The sequence below is a fragment of the Brachyhypopomus gauderio genome, chromosome 17 (genome assembly GCF_052324685.1).
Source record: "Brachyhypopomus gauderio isolate BG-103 chromosome 17, BGAUD_0.2, whole genome shotgun sequence".
In the NCBI taxonomy this organism is placed as follows: domain Eukaryota; kingdom Metazoa; phylum Chordata; class Actinopteri; order Gymnotiformes; family Hypopomidae; genus Brachyhypopomus; species Brachyhypopomus gauderio.
Genome location: NC_135227.1, coordinates 12,837,002 through 12,858,618, shown reverse-complemented (window position 1 = coordinate 12,858,618; position 21,617 = coordinate 12,837,002). Strand labels below are relative to the sequence as shown.

At 49.0% G+C, this 21,617-nt stretch overlaps 1 protein-coding gene across 1 annotated transcript in view; it reads left to right on the top strand.

Annotated features, from left to right (window-relative positions):
- ush2a (Usher syndrome 2A (autosomal recessive, mild)) overlaps window positions 1-21,617 on the top strand; it is a 147,623-nt gene that overhangs the window by 106,641 nt on the left and 19,365 nt on the right. The window contains 6 exon segments of the mRNA XM_076977861.1: window positions 3,456-3,563; window positions 3,897-4,080; window positions 6,932-7,089; window positions 11,299-11,457; window positions 12,509-12,671; window positions 16,262-16,616. Of these exon segments, the coding sequence (XP_076833976.1) occupies window positions 3,456-3,563; window positions 3,897-4,080; window positions 6,932-7,089; window positions 11,299-11,457; window positions 12,509-12,671; window positions 16,262-16,616 (1,127 nt within the window).

The window sequence follows — 21,617 nt, the reverse complement described above, 5'->3', positions numbered from 1 at the left end:
TCATGTTAGGCGTGCAAGGTGTGCAAGGAGTGAATTAACAAAGCATAGTCTCTGGCACCCTCAATCTCTCTCTGTCTGTAATATACAGGCCCAATCATGTATAGACACAATATAGGCCTTCCTATATTGTTCACATAGATGCAGCCCTAGCCAGATGTGCTATTTCTGTGTCTCCCTTTCTGACACACGCAGATGTCATCACACACTATCTGTAGAGCACACACTGGCCATACCCAAACAGCTTCTTTTCACTTTTAGGTCTAAAGGACCTTTTGGGCTTCCTTTTGCCTATTGAGGCCAAAATATGCCTATTTGTGTGTGAACCCGCCAATCGCCGCTTGCGGCTATATTTATAGGTTGTTTTTCCTGTTGAACATCATATATGAATTCTCGTTCCTTTATTTTGTGATTTTTTTTGTGAAATTATTATTGTTGTTGATATTATTACTACAACCATACAACAGATATATTTTATTTAGCATTAAATTGAAACAAAAAATTAAGGGGTGTCTTCATTTATATGCTACCATCTCCAAGACCACTAGCTATTATTTTATTAATATTAGTATTTGAATTTCAGTTATCTGGGGATGTATTGGTGGAAGAACAGCTACTTTTGCTCACTACATTATGAATTTTTATTGAAACTGTCAAACGTTCACACACGAGTTGGTATTTTGCATGTGAAGCGGCTAACAGGCAAGATGATTTAATGTAATACTGACTCTAATGGCTAGTCCTGCGTGCAGCAGCAATACCAGCATTCAAAGTCATTGGTCTCCTGCTGTAAGCTTGTGAACAGGCCTGTCTGACTCCCGTTTGGAGCTAATATTTCTCTGTCACTGCACAGGGTACCAAGTGACCATGTTGTGACACAGGAGAGGAGCGGTGCGGAGCAGAACCTCCGTCTTCTCTAACTCAAGTCCAACCAGGGGGTGGAGGGTAACTCAGTGGGGGGGTAACCCGATCCTGTAAGAGGCATCGAGGGTAGTCTCCAAGCTCCACCGTCACGTGGATCCCACAAATCGCTTCATAATCCCCTCCAGACAAGGGGAGGGGAGAAAAACATTAAGTAATTGTAGACAGGAAGTCAGCACTTAATTATTTAGAGGCGTTATCAATGCAGCTGGGAGGGGGAGGGGCGGTATCCCGGCTCTTCCTCCTTCAGTCCGATACCTTTAGGGAGAAGTGATGAGCAGCCATCATCTTCTCAAATTCTCTCATGCAAAGAGTCAATGGCAGCTTGTCAATAAAAGACAATTTCATGTCATTTATTACCGCACACGTCCTCACTGCGCTGTACAGAGCAATTTGGATGACAGTTACGGCATTGTTTCACTTTGCGTTAGCCACGCACTACAAACGGGCTAGCCGAGCACACAGGGGCTCGCTACAATGATTGAAGTTCTTTCTCACTGTCTCTCACGCTTTTTTGTCTCCCTCTTTATTTATTTATTTGTCTTGTCGTTTTTATTGAAGTTTCATAATTCTTAACCAGACTTACAGTGCCCCCTTCAGTCAGGAAGAGAATGAGGGGGTAAGAAATTGAAATACAGATGATGTTTATATTTTAGGGGGACCGTCTATTGATTGTTTTTGTAGCTTTAATGACATTTCAGGCATCACAAGTTACAGAATACTAATTATTATATTATAATTGATGTTTCTGGATTTTACTTCTGGTCTGTTGTTTCAGCTTCTACACACCAATATCCCACCACTTTATTTAAATGTTGCTCAGGATTCAATTGACAAATGCAGTTTTTTCATGTATTGCTTTTGTCAATTTTATTAAGTTTAAATTTATATTCGTTTGTAACCTATGGGTGCTTGTGAATAATTACACAAGTGTGTTGCTCAGAGTGATTGAAATAAACAAGCTGGCATGTATGATCACGACCAGAGATGGTTGCTGTCGGCCATGGCAGGGGGGCGCGCTGCTGGCCCGCTTGTGTTTAGTATGCTCGGCAGAATTCTTTACTTAACCCAAACACACTTCAGTGTTCTGAAACCATTGATCTGGCTTTGGGTTTAAGAGCGGGCGTCTGGAGGGCATACTAACCAGGAGGGCCGGCGCTGGCGAGGTGCTGATGCCAGAGTGAGTGCCACGCACTGCCCACCAACACTGGTACTTATGTTGCAGAGACGCTTGTGAAACCACAAACACTTTGTTCAGTCCCATCAAGCATGTTTGCTGTTTTTACTATTTCAGTGACCTTTTTACAAAACAAATGTATTATTAGTTATAATAATAATTTTTATTATTATTATTATTATTATTATTATTATTATTATTATTATTATTATTATTATTATTATTAATAATAATAATAATAATCATGTTGTATTGCTTTGTCTTTTTGCATTTGTATTCTTATATTTGCAATCAAATGATTTTTGCATTACATTAAAATTGTACATTGAACATATTACATTACGTTAAACTATTGTTTATATTTTCTATGCACTGTGTCATCAGTTAGAATTATGTTCTGTAATAAAATGAGATTACTGTTCAACATTCCACATTATAATTCATTAACTTATCTATGGGGATTTTTTGCCAGTAACAAAAATTAACTTCACCTGTCTTTTGAAGATTTTTATGAGTATGATCTGCTGTTGTCTCCAGCATGTGTGAGGGTGGGTGTGTGGTTTGGTTGTCTCCAGCATGTGTGAGGGTGGGTGTGTGGTTTGGTTGTCTCCAGCGTGTGTGGATGGCGTTTGGTTGTCTCCAGCGTGTGTGGAGGGTGTTTGGTTGTCTCCAGTGTGTGTGGAGGGTGTTTGGTCAGTTGTCTCCAGCGTGTGTGGAGGATGTTTGGTTGTCTCCGGCGTGTGTGGATGGTGTTTGGTCGTCTCCAGCGTGTGTGGAGGGTGTTTGGTTGTCTCCGGCGTGTGTGGATGGTGTTTGGTCGTCTCCAGCGTGTGTGGATGGTGTTTGGTCGTCTCCAGCGTGTGTGGAGGGTGTTTGGTTGTCTCCAGCGTGTGTGGATGGTGTTTGGTTGTCTCCGGCGTGTGTGGAGGTTGTTTGGTTGTCTCCGGCGTGTGTGGATGGTGTTTGGTTGTCTCCAGCGTGTGTGGATGGTGTTTGGTCGTCTCCGGCGTGTGTGGAGGTTGTTTGGTTGTCTCCGGCGTGTGTGGATGGTGTTTGGTCGTCTCCAGCGTGTGTGGAGGGTGTTTGGTCGTCTCCAGCGTGTGTGGATGGTGTTTGGTCATCTCCGCCGTGTGTGGAGGGTGTTTGGTTGTCTCCAGCGTGTGTGGATGGCGTTTGGTTGTCTCCAGCGTGTGTGGATGGTGTTTGGTCGTCTCATGCGTGTGTGGAGGGTGTTTGGTTGTCTCCAGCGTGTGTGGATAGTGTTTGGTCGTCTCCAGCGTGTGTGGAGGGTGTTTGGTTGTCTCCAGCGTGTGTGGAGGGTCTGATCCTCTGACCGTGCCCTTCCCTGCTGCTGTTGCAGGGCTGCAGCCCCACACCCACTACAGCTTCCTGCTGGCGGCCTGCACGGCGGTGGGCTGCGGAGCCAGTCAGGCGTCTACGGGCCGCACGCTACAGGGCGCTCCAGAGGGTGAGTGTGCTCGCTCCCCCTCACACGGGGCTTCCTCTCTTCCTGTCAGCCGGGATTAACAGCCCCTGCATTTTCTTTGTCTTTTCCACTTTTTGATGTTATTTCTCAGCTTTTTTTTTTTTACGCTGAGGGCTCTTCACGCTGAGGGGAAATGGGTTTACGCCGGCCCATATCATACCCTTACTCTTCACGCACGTCACGTGCGCCTCACGTGTGTCTCACGTGCACCTCACGCGCGTCTCACGTGCACCTCACGTGCGCCTCACGTGCCACGTCTCCCTGAGCGTTTGTTGCGGCTGGTGCTCCACGTCTTGCCCCCCTCTCTCCCCCCAGGCGTGTGGGCGGTCCCCAGACACGTGCAGCTGAACAGCACAGCAGCTCAATTCTTCTGGAGCCCGCCGTCCCAGCCCCGCGGGCTGCTCCAACGCTACCGCCTCCTCCGCCACGGGCAGCTCGTCTTCGCCGGTGGGCCGGACGCAAGCTCCTACGTGGACGACGACCTACGACCAGACACCAGGTCTCGCACTCCATCTTTTAATGAACACCGTCAGCCGCCGATTATCAATCACGCCCGATTTTCAGGGTGACTTTTCTAGAAGTGTCCCTCCCCTCGCTACACAGAAGAGCCTCTGCTACCAAAGCACTGAGAGATTTAAAGGGGAAGCAGCAGGCAGGGCCAGCTAATAGCAGCTGGTGTTACCTCAGAAGGTGCCTATGGACCCAGGGCAGCTGGGCCGCCCGGGAGAACCAGCCCTGCGAGTTGTGGAGGTGTGCAGCTGGCAGGAAATGGTAGCAATAGTTCTGACTGATGTTGCTGTCATTAGGGAAATGTGCTTCTCTATTTTAATAAATTTGCCAATCTAACTTCAAATTTGAAAAGAATTGCATAACCATTTAACCATTTCTGCTTTATATATATAAGTATAAGTGCTTAACTGAATAATTCATCATTCGTTTACTGCTTCTGATGCCCTGAAAAAAATATTTTGAAATGTAAAATCTATGATTACATACATTTGGAATCAGAGCTCAAGACAAGATGTCTTTTTAAGGTACATTTATAACATTAGTAATCTTCAAGGAAGCCCATTTTTTAATGCATTTTTATATATATCAGTACTTTTTTTCCCTGCCATTTCAGTCATCATAAAGACATACAATGCCACAATTCCATGTTTAATCTAAATTTCCACACATATTTTTTATTACTTTATCAGTAATTAATGTTAATAATTCATAGCATTTTGAAGTTCCCTTCTGTATATTTTGGAAAATTTAATGTTCATAACCATTAGTTTTGAATATCTGATCTTTTTATGTGTGTAATCAAAAATGCATTTTGAAGCTGCTTCATAATCACACGCACGCGCACACACACACACACACACAGACAATCACACACACGCTCAGTGTATGCTTTTGGATTGTTTTGTTTATGCAATATAGTGAGTAAATATTTGAAAAGGTTGGCAGTGTCATATAAGCAGCTTAAGATACAATATAAATCTGTTTATTTTCATTCTGTTCTCTATGGAGGGAGATGAGGTAATGCTGGCGTTGGTATTCAGCGCTTCACCTCTGATTCTCCTGTGTGTAGATACGGGTTTTCCTTTTCTTTTTTATTCCACACCACCAACACAGATTTGATGTGTCAGAGCTGTCACGGGGCTCTGATTGGACAGTTATGGTAGGTCACCAAGTCTACAGGCCTTCACACACCACCTCCCCCCCCCCTTCATTGTTGGCTTGTTTATAGTTTATATTGTGGCTGCTGATAGATTCTCGACGAGGCATGACGTTTAATTTGCTGTAATTCCAGATGACCGGCCGAAAGGCGTCCTCCTCTCCGCTTCTCACACGCTTGCTCTTTCTTCGTCCAATTTAGCTGCGCTGCGCTACAAAGGCGGCCGGCCACTTCGTTATTAGCCGAGGCTACACGTCAGCGTGCGTGGGCTAACAGGGGGGCTAACAGGGGGGCTCTCATAGATTATTTATGACAGTGTTGATTAGCTGTCACATACCTCACTATTGTAGAAAGTCTGTCTGATGAGTGAAATATTAAGGTCCCCCTCTCCCCCGCCCACACACACACACACACACACACACACACACACACACACACACACACACACACACACACACACACACACAGTCACTTACCCCACTCCCGTCAACAGCTCTTGGGGAACCTGCTGGCTCACACCACTTCTTTTGATATAGCACAGTGTGCCTCTTAAATCATGAACACCATGCACACACACACACACACACACACACACACACACACACACACACACACACACACTGTTTATCTAAAGCTGTGACCACTTGTCTCTTACAGGACATCTTGTGCTTGTTGAGTATGAATATGTGCATCACATTTCTTGTGTGACAAATCTGCACTGCTAATGCATTTTATTGCAGTGTATGATAGCTGATGGGCTTATTCCAAAGGAATAGTGCTGGAACAATAGTTAATGTGCAGGTATTAATGGTTGTGTATGGAGTTTATGGCAAATTAAAAGCCTCCACTGTTCAACATGACCCACTTACACTGGCAGTGCAGATCTTCACACTGACACCTTCTCCAGTTTAAAAGCTAAATCTGTCTTGTAAAGTCATGTATGTCTTAAACGAGTTTCCCTGTGAGCATTTTATCTTAAACAAGTTTCCCTGTGAGCATCCCATTCATATACATGCCTGTGTATATGAATGATAAAAGTGGATGCACTGGTCAACATTGCATTAACAGCGTCGTCTGGTTAATGGCACCTCCCTTTATCCATCCACTGAGGAGTTTTAGGTGCCCCTGTTAAAGTGAAATTAACAACAAGCTTTTCCATTAGAGAATTTGAAACATTTTTGGTGTGGAAGATGGATTCTAATTGTAAGGCTGTCAAAGGCAAATACTGTTTTGCCTGTTTAAAGAGCCACGTAATGGGTCATGGAGGTTTGTACCAAACAGAACTCCAAACAGAATTATTTTTAAACATCCATCCATCCATTATCTTCACAATTTTATCCCGCTAGCCAGGATCACTGGAGCCAATCCCAGCATCATCGAGTGCAGGGGTACACCATGGACAGGTCTCCAGTCCGCCACATGGCCAACACACGCACACACTCACACACTCACAGCTACGGGCAACTTAAAGTGACCCATCAACCTAACACACATGTCGTTGGACTGTGGGAGGAAACTGAAGTACCTGGTGCTACCCAGGAAAAATTAATCACATTTTCTTTTAGTTCAAATATTCAGATAGCAGAAGTCAGACTACCAGGCGAGCTGCGGCTGGTCCACGACCCTGTATGCGTCTGCCCGTCCTCCCCCAGCTGGATCGGGTCTGACCTTCTGTTCCCTGCAGGTATGTGTATGAGCTGGAGGCCAGCACAGGTGGAGGGAGCGGTCTGAGCGGACCTTATGTGATCCGGACGCCGGTCTCCTCCCCCGAGGGGATTCCTGTTCCTCACAATGTCAGCATAGTGGGTCCACGCTCCATCTTCGTGGCGTGGTCCCCCCCAGGTAATCATCCTTCGTCTTGCGTGTGCATCGGCTAGCGTAAGTGTAGTACGTAGTAGTAGTGGTGGTGATGTAGTAGTGGTGATGGAGGCGGTGTGGTGGTAGTGGTGATGTACTAGAGGTGGTGGTGGTGGTGGTGGTGATGTAGTAGTGGTGATGTAGTGATGGAGGTGGTGTGGCAGTGGTTGTGATGTACTAGTGGTGGTCGTGGTGGTGGTGATGACGTGGTGGTGGTGGTGATGTAGTGGTGGTGGTAGTGGTGATGTAGTGGCAGTGGTTGTGATGTACTAGTGGTGGTGGTGGTGGTGGTGGTGACGTGGTGGTGGTGGTGATGTAGTGGTGGTGGTGGTGGTGGTGGTGATATAATAGTGGTGGTGGTGGTGGTGATGTACTAGTGGTGATGTGGTGGTAGTGGTGGTGGTGATGTAGTGGTGGTGGTGACGTAGTAGTGGTGGTGGTGATGGTGACGTAGTAGTGGTGGTGATGGTGACATAGTGGTGGTGGTGGTGATATAATAGTGGTGGTGGTGATGTAATAGTGGTGGTGGTGGTGATGTAGTGGTGGTGGTGGTGGTGGTGATATAATAGTGGTGGTGGTGGTGGTGATGTACTAGTGGTGATGTAGTAGTGGTGGTGGTGATGTAGTGGTGGTAGTGGTGGTGGTGACGTAGTAGTGGTGGTGGTGATGGTGATATAATAGTGGTGGTGGTGGTGGTGATGTACTAGTGGTGATGTAGTAGTGGTGGTAGTGGTGGTGGTGATGTAGTGGTGGTGGTGACGTAGTAGTGGTGGTGGTGATGGTGACGTAGTAGTGGTGGTGATGGTGACATAGTGGTGGTGATGTAGTGGTGGTGGTGGTGGTGGTGATATAATAGTGGTGGTGGTGATGTAATAGTGGTGGTGGTGGTGATGTAGTGGTGGTGGTGGTGGTGGTGGTGATATAATAGTGGTGGTGGTGGTGGTGATGTACTAGTGGTGATGTAGTAGTGGTGGTAGTGGTGGTGGTGATGTAGTGGTGGTAGTGGTGGTGGTGACGTAGTAGTGGTGGTGGTGATGGTGACGTAGTAGTGGTGGTGATGGTGACATAGTGGTGGTGATGGTGACATAGTGGTGGTGATGTAGTGGTGGTGGTGGTGGTGGTGATATAATAGTGGTGGTGGTGATGTAATAGTGGTGGTGGTGGTGATGTAGTGGTGGTGGTGGTGGTGGTGATATAATAGTGGTGGTGGTGGTGGTGATGTACTAGTGGTGATGTAGTAGTGGTGATGTAGTAGTGGTGGTAGTGGTGGTGGTGATGTAGTGGTGGTGGTGACGTAGTAGTGGTGGTGGTGATGGTGACATAGTGGTGGTGATGGTGACATAGTGGTGGTAATGTAATGGTGGTGGTGGTGATGGTGACGTGGTGGTGGTGGTGGTGATGTAGTAGGGGTGGTGATGTGGTGGTGGTGGTGGTGGTGGTGGTGGTGATGTAGTATTGGTGTTGGTGATGATGTAATAGTGGTGATGTAGTAGTGGTGGTGGTGGTGATGTAGTAGGGGTGGTGATGTGGTGGTGGTGGTGGTGGTGATGTAGTATTGGTGTTGGTGATGATGTAATAGTGGTGTTGTAGTAGTGGTGGTGGTGGTGATGTAGTATTGGTGTTGGTGATGATGTAATAGTGGTGTTGTAGTAGTGCTGGTGGTGGTGATGTAGTAGTGGTGATGTTGTAGTTGTGGTGTAGTAGTTGTGTCCTTTTATCAGTTTTCATTTTGTTTTTATATAGCCGATTCTACATTTGAGCATTTCTGTTTCTGCTGGAAACTCATTACAGAGATCACTGAACCAAAAAATGCTAAAGTTAATAGTAAGTTGGGGCTAGTAAGGGCCATCTTTACTGGGATAAGACCATGCTAACCGCTCCACATATTCCCTCATTCATCTTCACCCACTAAAGCAATTTAACATCAAGCGTCTCTCTAAATAACCCACCTTACAGGTCATCGCTTTAAAGGATGTATACAGATCATTCCTGTTCCACTTGACTATTCTCAAACATGAAAAACTCAAAGCTCTTCTCACTTAGGGTGAACCTACTCAAAATGTCAACATTACGTTTGTGCCACTGCTGGCCATGTAAGCACTGTCTTCTGCAGTGATGTTCTCACTCCCGCTCCTACCATAGCTCCCTGCGTCTCTGCTAAAGTACTGCGATGTCTCCAGCCCCTCCCCCATGGCGGCTCTGCCCTCAGGCCGGGGCTCCATGGTGGGTTTGTCCTCGCAGGCTGTGCGGGGCTCGTCTGTGCGGGGCTCGTCTGTGCGGGGCTCGTCTGCGGAGGTCCCGCTAGGTGTCACGGGGAAGGCAGGGTCCATCAGGACCGGGCACTCTCCCGCCCCCAGTGCACACACACCCCAAACCTGTGTGCAAATTAACCAAACAAACAACTTCTCATCTGTCTCTCCTCCCTCCTCTCTCCCCCCTCCCTTCTGTTGTTTTCTCTCTCCCTCCAGTTTTCATTCTTCTCTCTCTCTCTCTCTCTCTCTCTCTCTCTCTCTCTCTCTCTCTCTCTCTCTCTCTCTCTCTCTCTCACCCATCCTCTCTCTCTCTTGCTTTCTCTCCACCCCCCACCCCCCCTTCACAGTGTCTGTTCCAGCAGCAGTTGACACAAACTCATTCCCATTCAAGGCCGGTGCATTCACACCTATTACACTGTCCACCTGCTGAGCGTGGGAGCTGGGGAGAGAGGATGAAGGGGCCAGCAGTGTGACTGGGAGCGTGCTGTAGTCTGGCTCTGCCGTGCGTGCGTGCGTGCGTGCGTGCGTCCGGCTGTATATTCATGCACGCCGCCTTGAAGTGCCGATGATTGTCTGCCTCAGATGGTCCATCTTTTGTTATTATTGTCTCATTATGCCCCCTTCCTGTGAGGGGAACCTGTTCAGAGGCCTCATTTACCCCTTAAGAGGCCCTAACAGGCCCCGGTGGCCACCGCAAACATTTACATAGCCTGCATCACTTACTGACTTTACATTCGTAGAGGGGGGGGGGGGGGAAGCAAACAAACTTCTATGGCTTTAAAGCCCAATCTCTCACGGCTGGTTAGGTATGAGTGCTGAAGCGTAGGCTGCACAGGAGAACGCACCTCCACCTGACGGAGTCGCGCTGATGCCTTCTTCCTCCTCTTTCCTGCCGTGTCATTATTTCTCATTAGACGTTGATTCGAGTTGAAAGTGAGGGAAAACTCCAAAGTCCGTGATTAGTTGTAAATAATAGAACTTAAGGACCTGTGCGATTGAACTTCTCTGGCAGGGAAGCCCTGATCAAAGCGTGCTCTAATGTGAGCAGGGTTTGTGTCTTGGGCAAAAGACTACATCTGCTCAGGGAGACGGCAATGAAGGAAACTGAATAATTTAACTTTTTCATTTGTAAAGATAATCAGGCCGCTCGGAATACATCGCAGGCCTCATAAATGTTGAAGAACCTATCAGCCTGCAGTTGCTGTAAATTATGAAAGGCGCCAGTGATGGGAATATTAACCAAGCACTCATCACACCAGGGCCTGGATCTCTCGCTCCAAATGTGTCGTGGCAGACTTTCGGAGGGCGTGGGAGTGGGGGGGAGGGGGTACTCGGGCATGTGCCCATGTGTGTGCGTGTGTGTGTGCCCACATCTGTGTGCGTATGAGCAAGGAAGCAGTAGGAGCCAGTTTAGGAAACATCATCTTGGCACACAGCTAGTTTACAGGAAGGCCGGTTTCTCCACCAGGCTGTGATCACACCACACTGATCAGCTGAGCTGTGACTCACGCAGCACCCCGCAAACAATCCAGCGTGGTGCTGCTGCTGTTGTTTTTGTTTTTGTTTGTTCTTCTGGGCTTAGTGCAGGCGGAATCCGGTTCACAGGGAAGCTGCATGGGTGACAAAGATGATTTAGTTCCTCTAGAGTTCCAGAGTAAAACTGCGGAGGCACATTTGGTGTCAGCCGGTGTAGTCGGAGCTGAGGCGTCTGCCTGAAGCAGATGGGAGGTGGCCGTGCTTCTCTGCAGGCACATGCTGACGTGGAGCTGTGGGGCACCTGGGACCCACTGCAGTGGAGTAGTTACCACTAACCATATATAGACTCCTGTTAATTAAAAATTGCTCATCTTCAGATTCACTGTCACTAAACTTCCTCAGTCACATGGGAGTCAGTGTGCCATTTCTTTCTAAATGCAACCATGTGTTTAATGTGTGCTCTCAGGGACGTATAATACAAGTTCTCCTGTGGAGTACAACGTGCTGCTGAACGCGGGGACGGAGCGACCCCTGGCCCGGCCAGCCGGTTTGGACCAGTTCCTGCTGCTGGATGGACTGGACCCCTACACAAGTTACGACATCCGGGTGCAGGCATGCCAAGCAGGTAGCGGCAGCGATGGCTTAGATACCTTGACAAAGTAATACGATTACTGATTACTCCTTTAAAAAGTAACTTAGTTATGTTACTGATTACTTGATTTTAAAAGTAACTATGTTAGATAAGATTACAAGTTACTTTAGTAGTTACATTCAGCAGCAAAATTAGTTTTTCCAAAACTCACTTTATTGGAAGTGCATTTTTAACAGTAACAATGTATCTCCGGACAATTAAATAATGTTTCTCCTGACATTACGTTTGTGTCGCTGCGCGGTATTATTTGTAAATGTATTTGTAAACGTAAATTAATACAAGCGAGCTATTCATTTAGACAGCTATTTGTTGTGAAACTAAATACAATTACAAGTTCAAGCAATTTAAAGCCAAAATTCCAGCACTTTTCAAACCTGGAACACAAGGCAACATTAAAATTTGTCAAGTAAATGTTCCTTCCCCTGTTTTGAGGGTTATTTCTTTACACTACGACATATCGTTATGGAGAACACTGCACAGAATGCCGTGAACGTGCTCGCGCTCTCACAGGTTCGCGCGTAGCGTGTGGAGTCGAACGCTATAGTCAGACACAAAAGTATAACTGAGCCAAGAAGAATATATATTTTATATACAATATATATTTTTACTAAGAAAAATAAAAATAGTAACACACAGTTACTTAATCTGACTACTGGACTGGAAATAGAAACTCGTTATATTACTCGTTACTGAAAAAAGTGGTAAGATTAGAGTAACGCGTTACTGACATCAATGGGTAGTGGCCAGCACACCCTTACTTGCCCTCCCTCCCTGGGTTCAACCCCCACACAGCTGAACCTCTGCTGCAGCAGACCACTCACAGCCCGCTGGGCTCAGGCTGAGCCAGGCCAGAACCGGTTTTACACCGATAACCGGTGCAGAATGGTACTGCAAGAAAGTGTAATGCTGAAACCATTTGTTGTTTAAGGTTTAGCTGGGGTGTTTTGTTTTTTGATGACATGGGAGTTCTTTGTGATTGTGTTTGTGTGCGCATACATTTGTGCGTCTTGGTCTTCCCACGCAGACGGCTGCGGGGCAGGCCCGGGTGTCTCCGTGCAGACGCCTGAAGCAGCCCCACAGGCCCTGGACCCTCCTGTACTGACAGCAGCTGCCTCTGCAGTGATCGAGGTGCACTGGAGTGCCCCGCACAAGCCCAACGGCCTGCTCACCACATACCTCCTGTACAGGTACCGCCCAGAATGCACTGGGGGAGTGAGGGGGGATTGGGGGTGTGGTGTGGTGTGGTGTGGGTGACTGAGTTTGGGGAGTGTATATGTATGAGAATTTATATATACACATTTATAGACAATATTTAACTATATTGGTAAATACTTCACCCACCAAGTGACACAATGACAGAAATGAAGCCATTATGCTCCGCACACCCCTAGCGTGATAACAGAGGTGCAGGGATGACTGAAATGAGAAGAGAGAAGTCAGAGCTCCCAGCACTGGCGCTTGGCCGGAGTTGTCCGGCCATGAAAACGTTGGAACAGGCCGTTATGGAGTTAGCGTGTGACCCGGTAAACAGTAATTATGTGGTGACCTTGAGGTGAGCTGGGTGAACACAGCTGGTCACGCTTGTCAACGTTTGACAGTGGAGGTGCAAGCGGCGATATGCAGAGTGCTTATATATGAATATCAAAGCCATGTCATAGAGGCACAGTCGGAATGAGAGAGAAAGAGGGAGGGAGAGGGAGGGAGGGAGGAATGAGAGGAAAGAGAGGGAAGGAGGGAGGTGATAGTAAAGAGAGGAGGAGAGAGGGAAGGAGGGAGAAGAGAGAGACTGAGAGGAAGGGAGGAAGCAGAGAGGGAGAGGAGAGAAGGATGTTGCAGCAGTTGTGATGGGCAGCTGTAAATACGAGCTGACATGGCCCCGCTGACATCCGTTGTTCCAGACTCACTCTGATCCACTGCAAAGAGCGATATGGAACAGGATGGATCTACTCGTCCTCCTGGCGCCGAGCGAAAGAGCTTACATCGAGACGGCCCGCCCCAACCCGTCTGCTGGAGGGGAGAATGTGGGGGGGAAGGGTTCAGTGTTTGACATGAGGGACCTGCTAACTCCATTATTACGCTCTTTCTCACACCAACACACACACACACACTTACACTTTCTGCACATGCTATCAAGTCCTAAAAGCCACAACCTACCCAACTTCAAATTTTCTAATTCCCACAGTATTTAATTTATTTAGTTTTTTTTTTTTTTGCCAAATACAGGTTTTGTTCTTAGTTGAGACACTTTACTTCCTTCAAATAAACGTGCTCTAAGAATCCTGCTGACCCGAGCACTGGGCGGGAGAAGCGGCCTCCCCCTCCTCCTGGCTGCCACGTGTGTGCGCCCCCCACCAGGGCTTTAGTCAAGGGCAGCGTTGTGTTGACCAATGTCATCCATACGCCAGGTCACTGCAGCCTAAGCCGCCATAAGTCTTGAAGAAATATCATTAGCATACCCGCGGAGGCCCGTGGCTCGGATCGCACGTGGCCGGATTTGATCTGAGCCCTGATTTGGGATCGGATAAACGTGGGCAAATACGGCACGCGGGCGCACACCCGTAGAGGGGCCGGGGAATCGGCCGTCGGGCTTAAAACGACTTGATGTGTCGCCGTGCCTGTTTATAGTAATACCTGAACTCAGCATTACATTAAACTCAGATCCCTTACGTTGATCCAGTGTTGACTTTGCGCCTCCTCCTGAGGGAGCCGTTGTTTGTCCTTGGCTTGAGTCACTGAGTGAGTGCAGAGCTGCACTGATTCATGCGTTGCTTGTGCTTGTATGTCGGCGCTCCTAGCAGTAGCTAAACTATTAGTGCTATTTATTCATATTGATTCTGTAATTTACCATTCCAGATGTTACGGAGGTATTGGCTTTATATTTTGGCTTTAATAGTCTTTAAAGGTTTTTTTTGTTGTTGTTATTTTTGTTGATCAGTGTAAGATTAAGCCCACGAATTAACAGCCATCAGTGTTGGCGTTGGAGATAGCGATGCCAGGACTAGGACTAGGACTAGGACAAGTAGCTGATTTGTCTAGTGGCAGTCAAGACTGAGACTGTACCGTGAGCTGGACACACCACTCAAGATCATGAGTCAGATCTCAAACAGCTCTAATATACAGCTCTAATTTTCAGGTGACTTGCATCACCAGGCTGTTGTATCAGAAACAGGTCAGAAAGATCAGTGCATGCTACAGAGTCCTCAAAGTAACAAAGATGAGTTCAGAAGACCTGGGAGAGTACCACTGCTGAAACACCATTGCTCTAGCTTGCTGAAGATGGCACAGATTGTCATCTGGAGTAGTAGTAGTGTTCTGTGGACAAAGATAAACGTCTTGTCTTTAGATCTACACACAATCTTTAGAAATGTACACAACATTCATGTCCCAGGTGGGACTCCGGATGGGGAGGATAATGGGGAGACGTACAGGTCTGCTGCAGCGCATGGAATCACCAAGAGACCAATGAACTCAATAGAACACCAGACATCTGGCTCCAAACACACACGAGTGTGGGAAATACAGCATAACAGTGATGCAGAGCATTAAAGCAACAGATGGAACTGTTGGCATGTTGGCTGAGGCCAGCAGCATTTTTTGTGGGGGAATGAACAAAGGTTGCAGAGCATTGGGCCGCCCTCCTCCACCTCCCCCACCTCCTCCATCTCCTCCACCTCCCCCACCTCCTCCATCTCCCCCACCTCCTCCATCTCCTCCACCTCCCCCACCTCCTCCATCTCCCCCACCTCCTCCATCTCCTCCATCTCCCCACCTCCTCCATATCCCCACCTCCTCCATCTCCTCCACCTCCCCCATCTCCTTCACCTCCCCCATCTCCTCCATCTCCCCCACCTCCTCCACCTCCCCCATCTCCTTCACCTCCTCCATCTGCTCCACCTCCTCCATATCCCTCATCTGCTCCACCTCCCCTATCTCCTTCACCTCCCCCACCTCCTCCATCTCCTCCACCTCCCCCACCTCCTCCTCCATCTCCTCCACCTCCCCCACCTCCTCCATCTCCCCCACCTCCTCCATCTCCTCCATCTCCCCACCTCCTCCATATCCCCCACCTCCTCCATCTCCTCCACCTCCCCCATCTCCCCCACCTCCTCCATCTCCTCCATCTCCCCACCTCCTCCATATCCCCACCTCCTCCATCTCCTTCACCTCCCCCATCTCCTCCATCTCCCCCACCTCCTCCATCTCCTCCACCTCCCCCATCTGCTCCACCTCCCCATCTCCCCCACCTCCTCCATCTCCTTTACCACCTCCACCTCCCCCACCTCCTCCACCTCCCCACCTCCTCCATATCCCCACCTCCTCCATCTCCTCCACCTCCCCCATTTCCTTCACCTCCCCCATCTCCTCCACCTCCTCTATTTCCTTCACCTCCCCCACCTCCTCCATCTCCTCCACCTCCTCTATTTCCTTCACCTCCCCCACCTCCTCCATCTCCTCCACCTCCCCATCTCCTTCACCTCCCCCACCTCCTCCATCTCCTTCACCTCCTCCATCTGCTCTACCTCCCCATCTCCCCCACCTCCTCCATCTCCTCCACCTCCTTCAACTCCTCCATCTCCCCCACTTCCCCATCTCCTCCACCTCCTCCACCTCCTCAACCTCCTCCTTTGTTTTCTGTTTTATTCCTTTTGTTTCTAATTATTAGGAGTTAAATCTAAGGGTTGTAACATACAGCTATGGATCCCTGTAATGCTGTTTGTGTATATTACCATGTGTGGTATGTACAGTGTGTAAACCTCACCTTTCATTTGTGCTGTAGAAGACCTAAAGGAACCCAGGAAGAGCTTCTGGTCTTCATCTGGACTGAGGGTCCCCAGGAGTTCATCGACGCATCAGACTCCCTCCAGCCATTCACTGAATACGAGTACAGAGTTACCGCCCACAACTCACAGGGCTCCGCCTCCAGCTCCTGGAGCTCCACCCTCACTCTAGAGGCAGAACCGGAGGGCATGGCCCCGCCCGCAGCACGGCCCACGGGCCCTTACTCCGTCCTGCTGAACTGGACCCAGCCCAGCATGCCCAATGGACGGATCTCCAAGTATAAAGTAGCGTACCAGAAAAAGACTGGAGATCCAACACTCAGCTCCCCAACGGTCACTGCTCTCACGGTGCCGGTAAGGCCCTTTCACAAGAGCAAATATTTATTTGACAGTCATTCCTCATTCGTAAAAGTTTAACATTGAAAAGTTATGGCTTCATACTGGAGATTGAGGGGACGTGGGGTCAGATCAACCCAGAATGCCACAGTGGGAGGGAGCGAGGCAGATGGGCGTGTCTCTGCTTCCTAAGGTGTGTTAGTGCAGCGTGTTTGAGGCGAGATGAAGCTTGTGCAGATTAACAGATTAAAGACATGCGGTTGGAGCCTCAGCCACTCTGAGAGGCTGAATGAGCAATGAATACAAGTACACTTAATCATTACATGATGATTACTTGATTTTCTCTTTTATTACCACACAACATGGTGGTTATTGTATTCGGTGCAGCAAGATGTAATTTAGGTTTGATTTAGCAGACATAGACATTACAGTACACATAGACATTATTATTATGTTTTTATTATTTTATCTTTATTATTATGATTATTGTTACTGGTATTATTATTATTATTATTATTATATGCAACATTTAGTCAAAAGATTATCATGGACAATATTTTCATCTATGCATTCTTATGAAGGAGATGTAACAGTGTAATGATGTGAACAACTTAAAGAGTATAGCAATCTTATCATAGCCTTACAATACCTTATGATTCATTCCAGGTCTGGTTAACATGCGTATCTACATCATGTTAAACAGACCAGACCCACGGCTGCTACCACATGTCCAAATGATGCACTTATTCAGATCAGTTCACCTAACCTGAGTGACAAAACCACTACCTGTGTGTGTGTGTGTGTGTGTGTGTGTGTGTGTGTGTGTGTGTGTGTGTGTGTGTGTGTGTGTGTGTGTGTGTGTGTGTGTGTGTGTGTGTGTGTGTGTGTGTGTGATGGAGAGAGTTCAAGAACAAGCTCTCACATGGTATCTGCTGCATGAGAGAGGGAGAGATATACATAACTTCTAGCATGCTATCTGCAGTGTGAGAGAACGCAGGAGAGGAGGAGATCTCTACAATCCCTCACATGCTACCTACATTGTGAGAGAAAGAGATATCTACAACCTCTCACATACTCTCTGTATCGAGATATCTACAGTATTTCTGAATACTACCTACAGTGTTACTAAGAGAGGGAGAGATATCTACAACCTCTCACATGCTATCTGCAGTGTGTGAAAGATATCTACTTCTTCTCATGTTATCTGCAGCAAGAGATAAATATATATCTTCTTCTCACTTACTCTCTGTAGCATAAGAGAGAAGGAAAGAGAGATATCTGCAACTTCTCACATACTCTCTTCAGTGTGGCATGGGGAGGGGAGGGTGTTATATACAACCTCGCATATGCTATTTGCAGTGCGACCAGACCTGCTTTTACTGCTGACCTTTGAGGGTTGGTCATAATTTATATCAAATGTAAATGGCGCCCTTTAACCTGACTCATCGGACGTCAGCTCATTCATCAGTGACTTGTTTCCCTCCCATCTCCTGCAGTACAGCTGGCTGTGTTCTGGGCACAGGAGTCAGTGGAGACTGCACAGGCAGTGTGGGGCTTGCTTAGCATGAGGTGCGGATGGAATATGGAGGGTGCAGGGTGTGTGGAGAGGGTGGTGGGTGTGGGGAGGGTGGAGGGTGTAGAGAGGGTGTGGAAAGGGTGTGGAAAGGGTGTAGAGGGTGGAGGGTGTGGAGAGGGTGGAGGGTGTAGAGAGGGTGGAGGGTGTGGAGAGGGTGGAGGGTGTAGAGGGTGTAGAGGGTGGAGGGTGTGGAGAGGGTGGAGGATGTAGAGGGTGGAGGGTGTGGAGAGAGTGGAGGGTGGAGGGTGTGGTGAGGGTGGAGGGTGGTGGGTGTGGAGAGGGTGGAGGGTGTAGAGGGTGGAGGGTGTGGAGAGGGTGGAGGGTGTGGTGAGGGTGGAGGGTGGTGGGTGTGGAGAGGGTGGAGGGTGTAGAGGGTGGAGGGTGTGGAGAGGGTGGAGGGTGTGGTGAGGGTGGAGGGTGGTGGGTGTGGAAAGGGTGGAGGGTGTAGTGGGTAGAGGGTGTGGAGAGGGTGGAGAGTGGAGGGTGTGGAGAGGGTGGAGGGTGGAGGGTGTGGAGAGGGTGGAGGGTGTGGAGAGGGTGGAGGGTGTGGAGAGGGTTGAGGGTGGAGGGTGTGGTGAGGGTGGAGGGTGGTGGGTGTGGAGAGGGTGGAGGGTGTAGAGGGTGGAGGGTGTGGAGAGGGTGGAGGGTGTGGTGAGGGTGGAGGGTGGTGGGTGTGGAGAGGGTGGAGGGCGTAGAGGGTGGAGGGTGTGGAGAGGGTGGAGGGTGTAGAGGGTGGAGGGTGTGGAGAGGGTGTGTGGCACAGCAGAGGGTTTGCAGCTGAGCTGCAGCATGTGTGTCATGTGGGCGTCTCCTCTGAGCCTCACCTGGGAAGTTCTGCCGTGCTCCCACTCTCACTCTGGGCTTCTCTTTCATAACACAAATCCGCCATTTAGTAGCGCTCTGAATCCCACGGGTCCAGATCAGGTAAAACATCTGAGCGCCCACAGCTAGACGGCTCACCGTTCTCGTGTTTGAGCTACGTCACCCGTCTGCCCACGGGCCCCGACGCAGTAAAGATGGCGGACGGGTGAGCCTCAGCTGTCTTCAGCCTGGATAGACGGTACGCAGCGAGCTGCTCTCCACTGCCGTTCTGTCCAGAACCAGAACCTCACGCTCCAGACGCGTCCGCATTCGGCCCCAGCCACACCGGCTCCTCTTCCCAGCACCGTGAGGCAGGGAAGCAGTCCAGGTCCTACTGTGGAGCTCCACCCCCCCCACTGGGCTCCAGAGAGATGCCCGCCCAATAGACAAATTAATTATTTGGATAGCAATTAATGAACGTCATCTGAGCTAAGCCTTTTATCAGTGCCCCTCTCTTCTTCTGTGGGCGTAATTTACAGTTTCTCTTGGCAGTCCTTTCCAGTTTCTCTTGACCTCCAGAAGTCAGCATTGGTTTCGGCGGTGGGCGAACACGCGATCAGGTGGTTTGCTGTTAATCAGCTCCTAATTAATTTTCCACGCTGTCCTTAGCCGTCCTGAGTTATGACCGTGAGGGCCTCTGATTTATCATCTTGTGATTTCTCTTTTTTCCCCTTAATTTTCTGGTCTAACCTGAGTTGGTTTTTATTAAGTGATTTTTGAGGTTCACGTGTCGACCCTTGGGTTTGGTTTTCTTCCTTCTCAGGGCTTGTATGGGGTGCTAAACTGAATATCCATTCTAGCATGTATTGTTAGTGCAAGACTAAAAGGTCATTCTAGTGCTGATTGACTCTCAGTCACAGATTTTGTAAAATGGAATCATTTGTTTTCTTGAACTTTTACCACTCAAGTCTTCACGTGATGTGAATATTTAGAACATTACAGTCTTTTCAGGGCAGAATTTAATATAAAATTAAATGCTAAATCTTTGACATTAAGCTCACCACAACCCCACCACCCCAGCCCGACTCAACTGACCCCACCACTCATCCCAACCCCACCACCCTCACCACTCACCCCAACCCCACCACCCTCACCACTCACCCCAACCCCACCACCCTCACCACTCACCCCAACCCCACCACATCACCACTCACCCCAACCCACCACATCACCACTCACCCCAACCCCACCACCCTCACCACTCACCCCAACCCCACCACCCTCACCACTCACCCCAACCCCACCACATCACCACTCACCCCAACCCCACCACATCACCACTCACCCCAACCCCACCACCCTCACCACTCACCCCAACCCCACCACATCACCACTCACCCCAACCCCACCACATCACCACTCACCCCAACCCCACCACATCACCCCTCACCACTCACCCCAACCCCACCACATCACCACTCACCCCAACCCCACCACCCTCACCACTCACCCCAACTCCACCACATCACCATTCACCCCAACCCCACCACATCACCACTCACCCCAACCCCACCACATCACCACTCACCCCAACCCCACCACATCACCACTCACCCCAACCCCACCACCCTCACCACTCACCCCAACCCCACCACATCCCCTTTGTTGTCTGGCAGCAGGTATTGGGGTGTGTGTGTTTTTGGAAGCGCTGCTTTAAGCACTGACACCCTCAGCTTCTCGTTTTCCCAGGCTCCTCTGGAGCGGCGGCCAGACGTTTACACGGTACCTGCCGAGAGCCAATCACAGTGTGGTTATTAGCGTGTTTCTCAGGGCTACATTTATAATCCATTGATCCTGCCGGAGCTTTTTGGAGCCAGGCTTTGTGCTCGGTCAGCTGCCCCTCCTGCCGTGTCGATACTTGGCTAGCAGTGGGGTGGCGTATTGATTTTGCTGTAACCAACTGTTGAAGGGCTACAGGTTGAATCTCTACTGTGGGGTTTTTTTCATGATTGAGTGAAAGGTTCATTTTGGATGGAGGATTCCGCATTGCTTCGTTTTGCAGGGGATTCCACCCCGAGACCAGCCACAAAGCCAAAAGTGGGAGAGCGGTGGGTGGTGTTTGTGCTGCACCATATTGCACGTTGTTGGTTTTGAAGAGGTCCTTCCCTCCCTGCCTGGACGTAGGGTGAGCTGCAGGCTGTGGCCATCAGGTAGGGAACAGAACAGATGGCGTAATGCTCAGTAATGCCTCTCCATAATGTCGGGGCATCAGGGAGAGATATGTGGCATTCTCTGGTCTGAGCGGGCCCATCCAACACCTCGCCTTATGCCCCTCTCTCCATTCCTCTCTCACTCTTCTGGTTTTTTCCGCTGTTGTTGTTGTTAAAGTTGGGGGTGCAGGGTAGGGGGCTCAGCTATCGATCCCCGGCTGTGGCGTGGGCTATAGCCGGTGCCAGGGAGGGTGATTAATGGGGACGTCACAGCAGCACGACTGAATGAGGCTACGGTGCGCAGGCGGTCTGAGCCGCCAGAACCCGCCTCCCTCGCCATGCACACAGACGCCCCTCATTACGGAGCACTTATCAGCCCTCCATGAGAGGGGGAGAGAGAGAGAGAGACAGAGAGAGATAGACAGAGAGAGA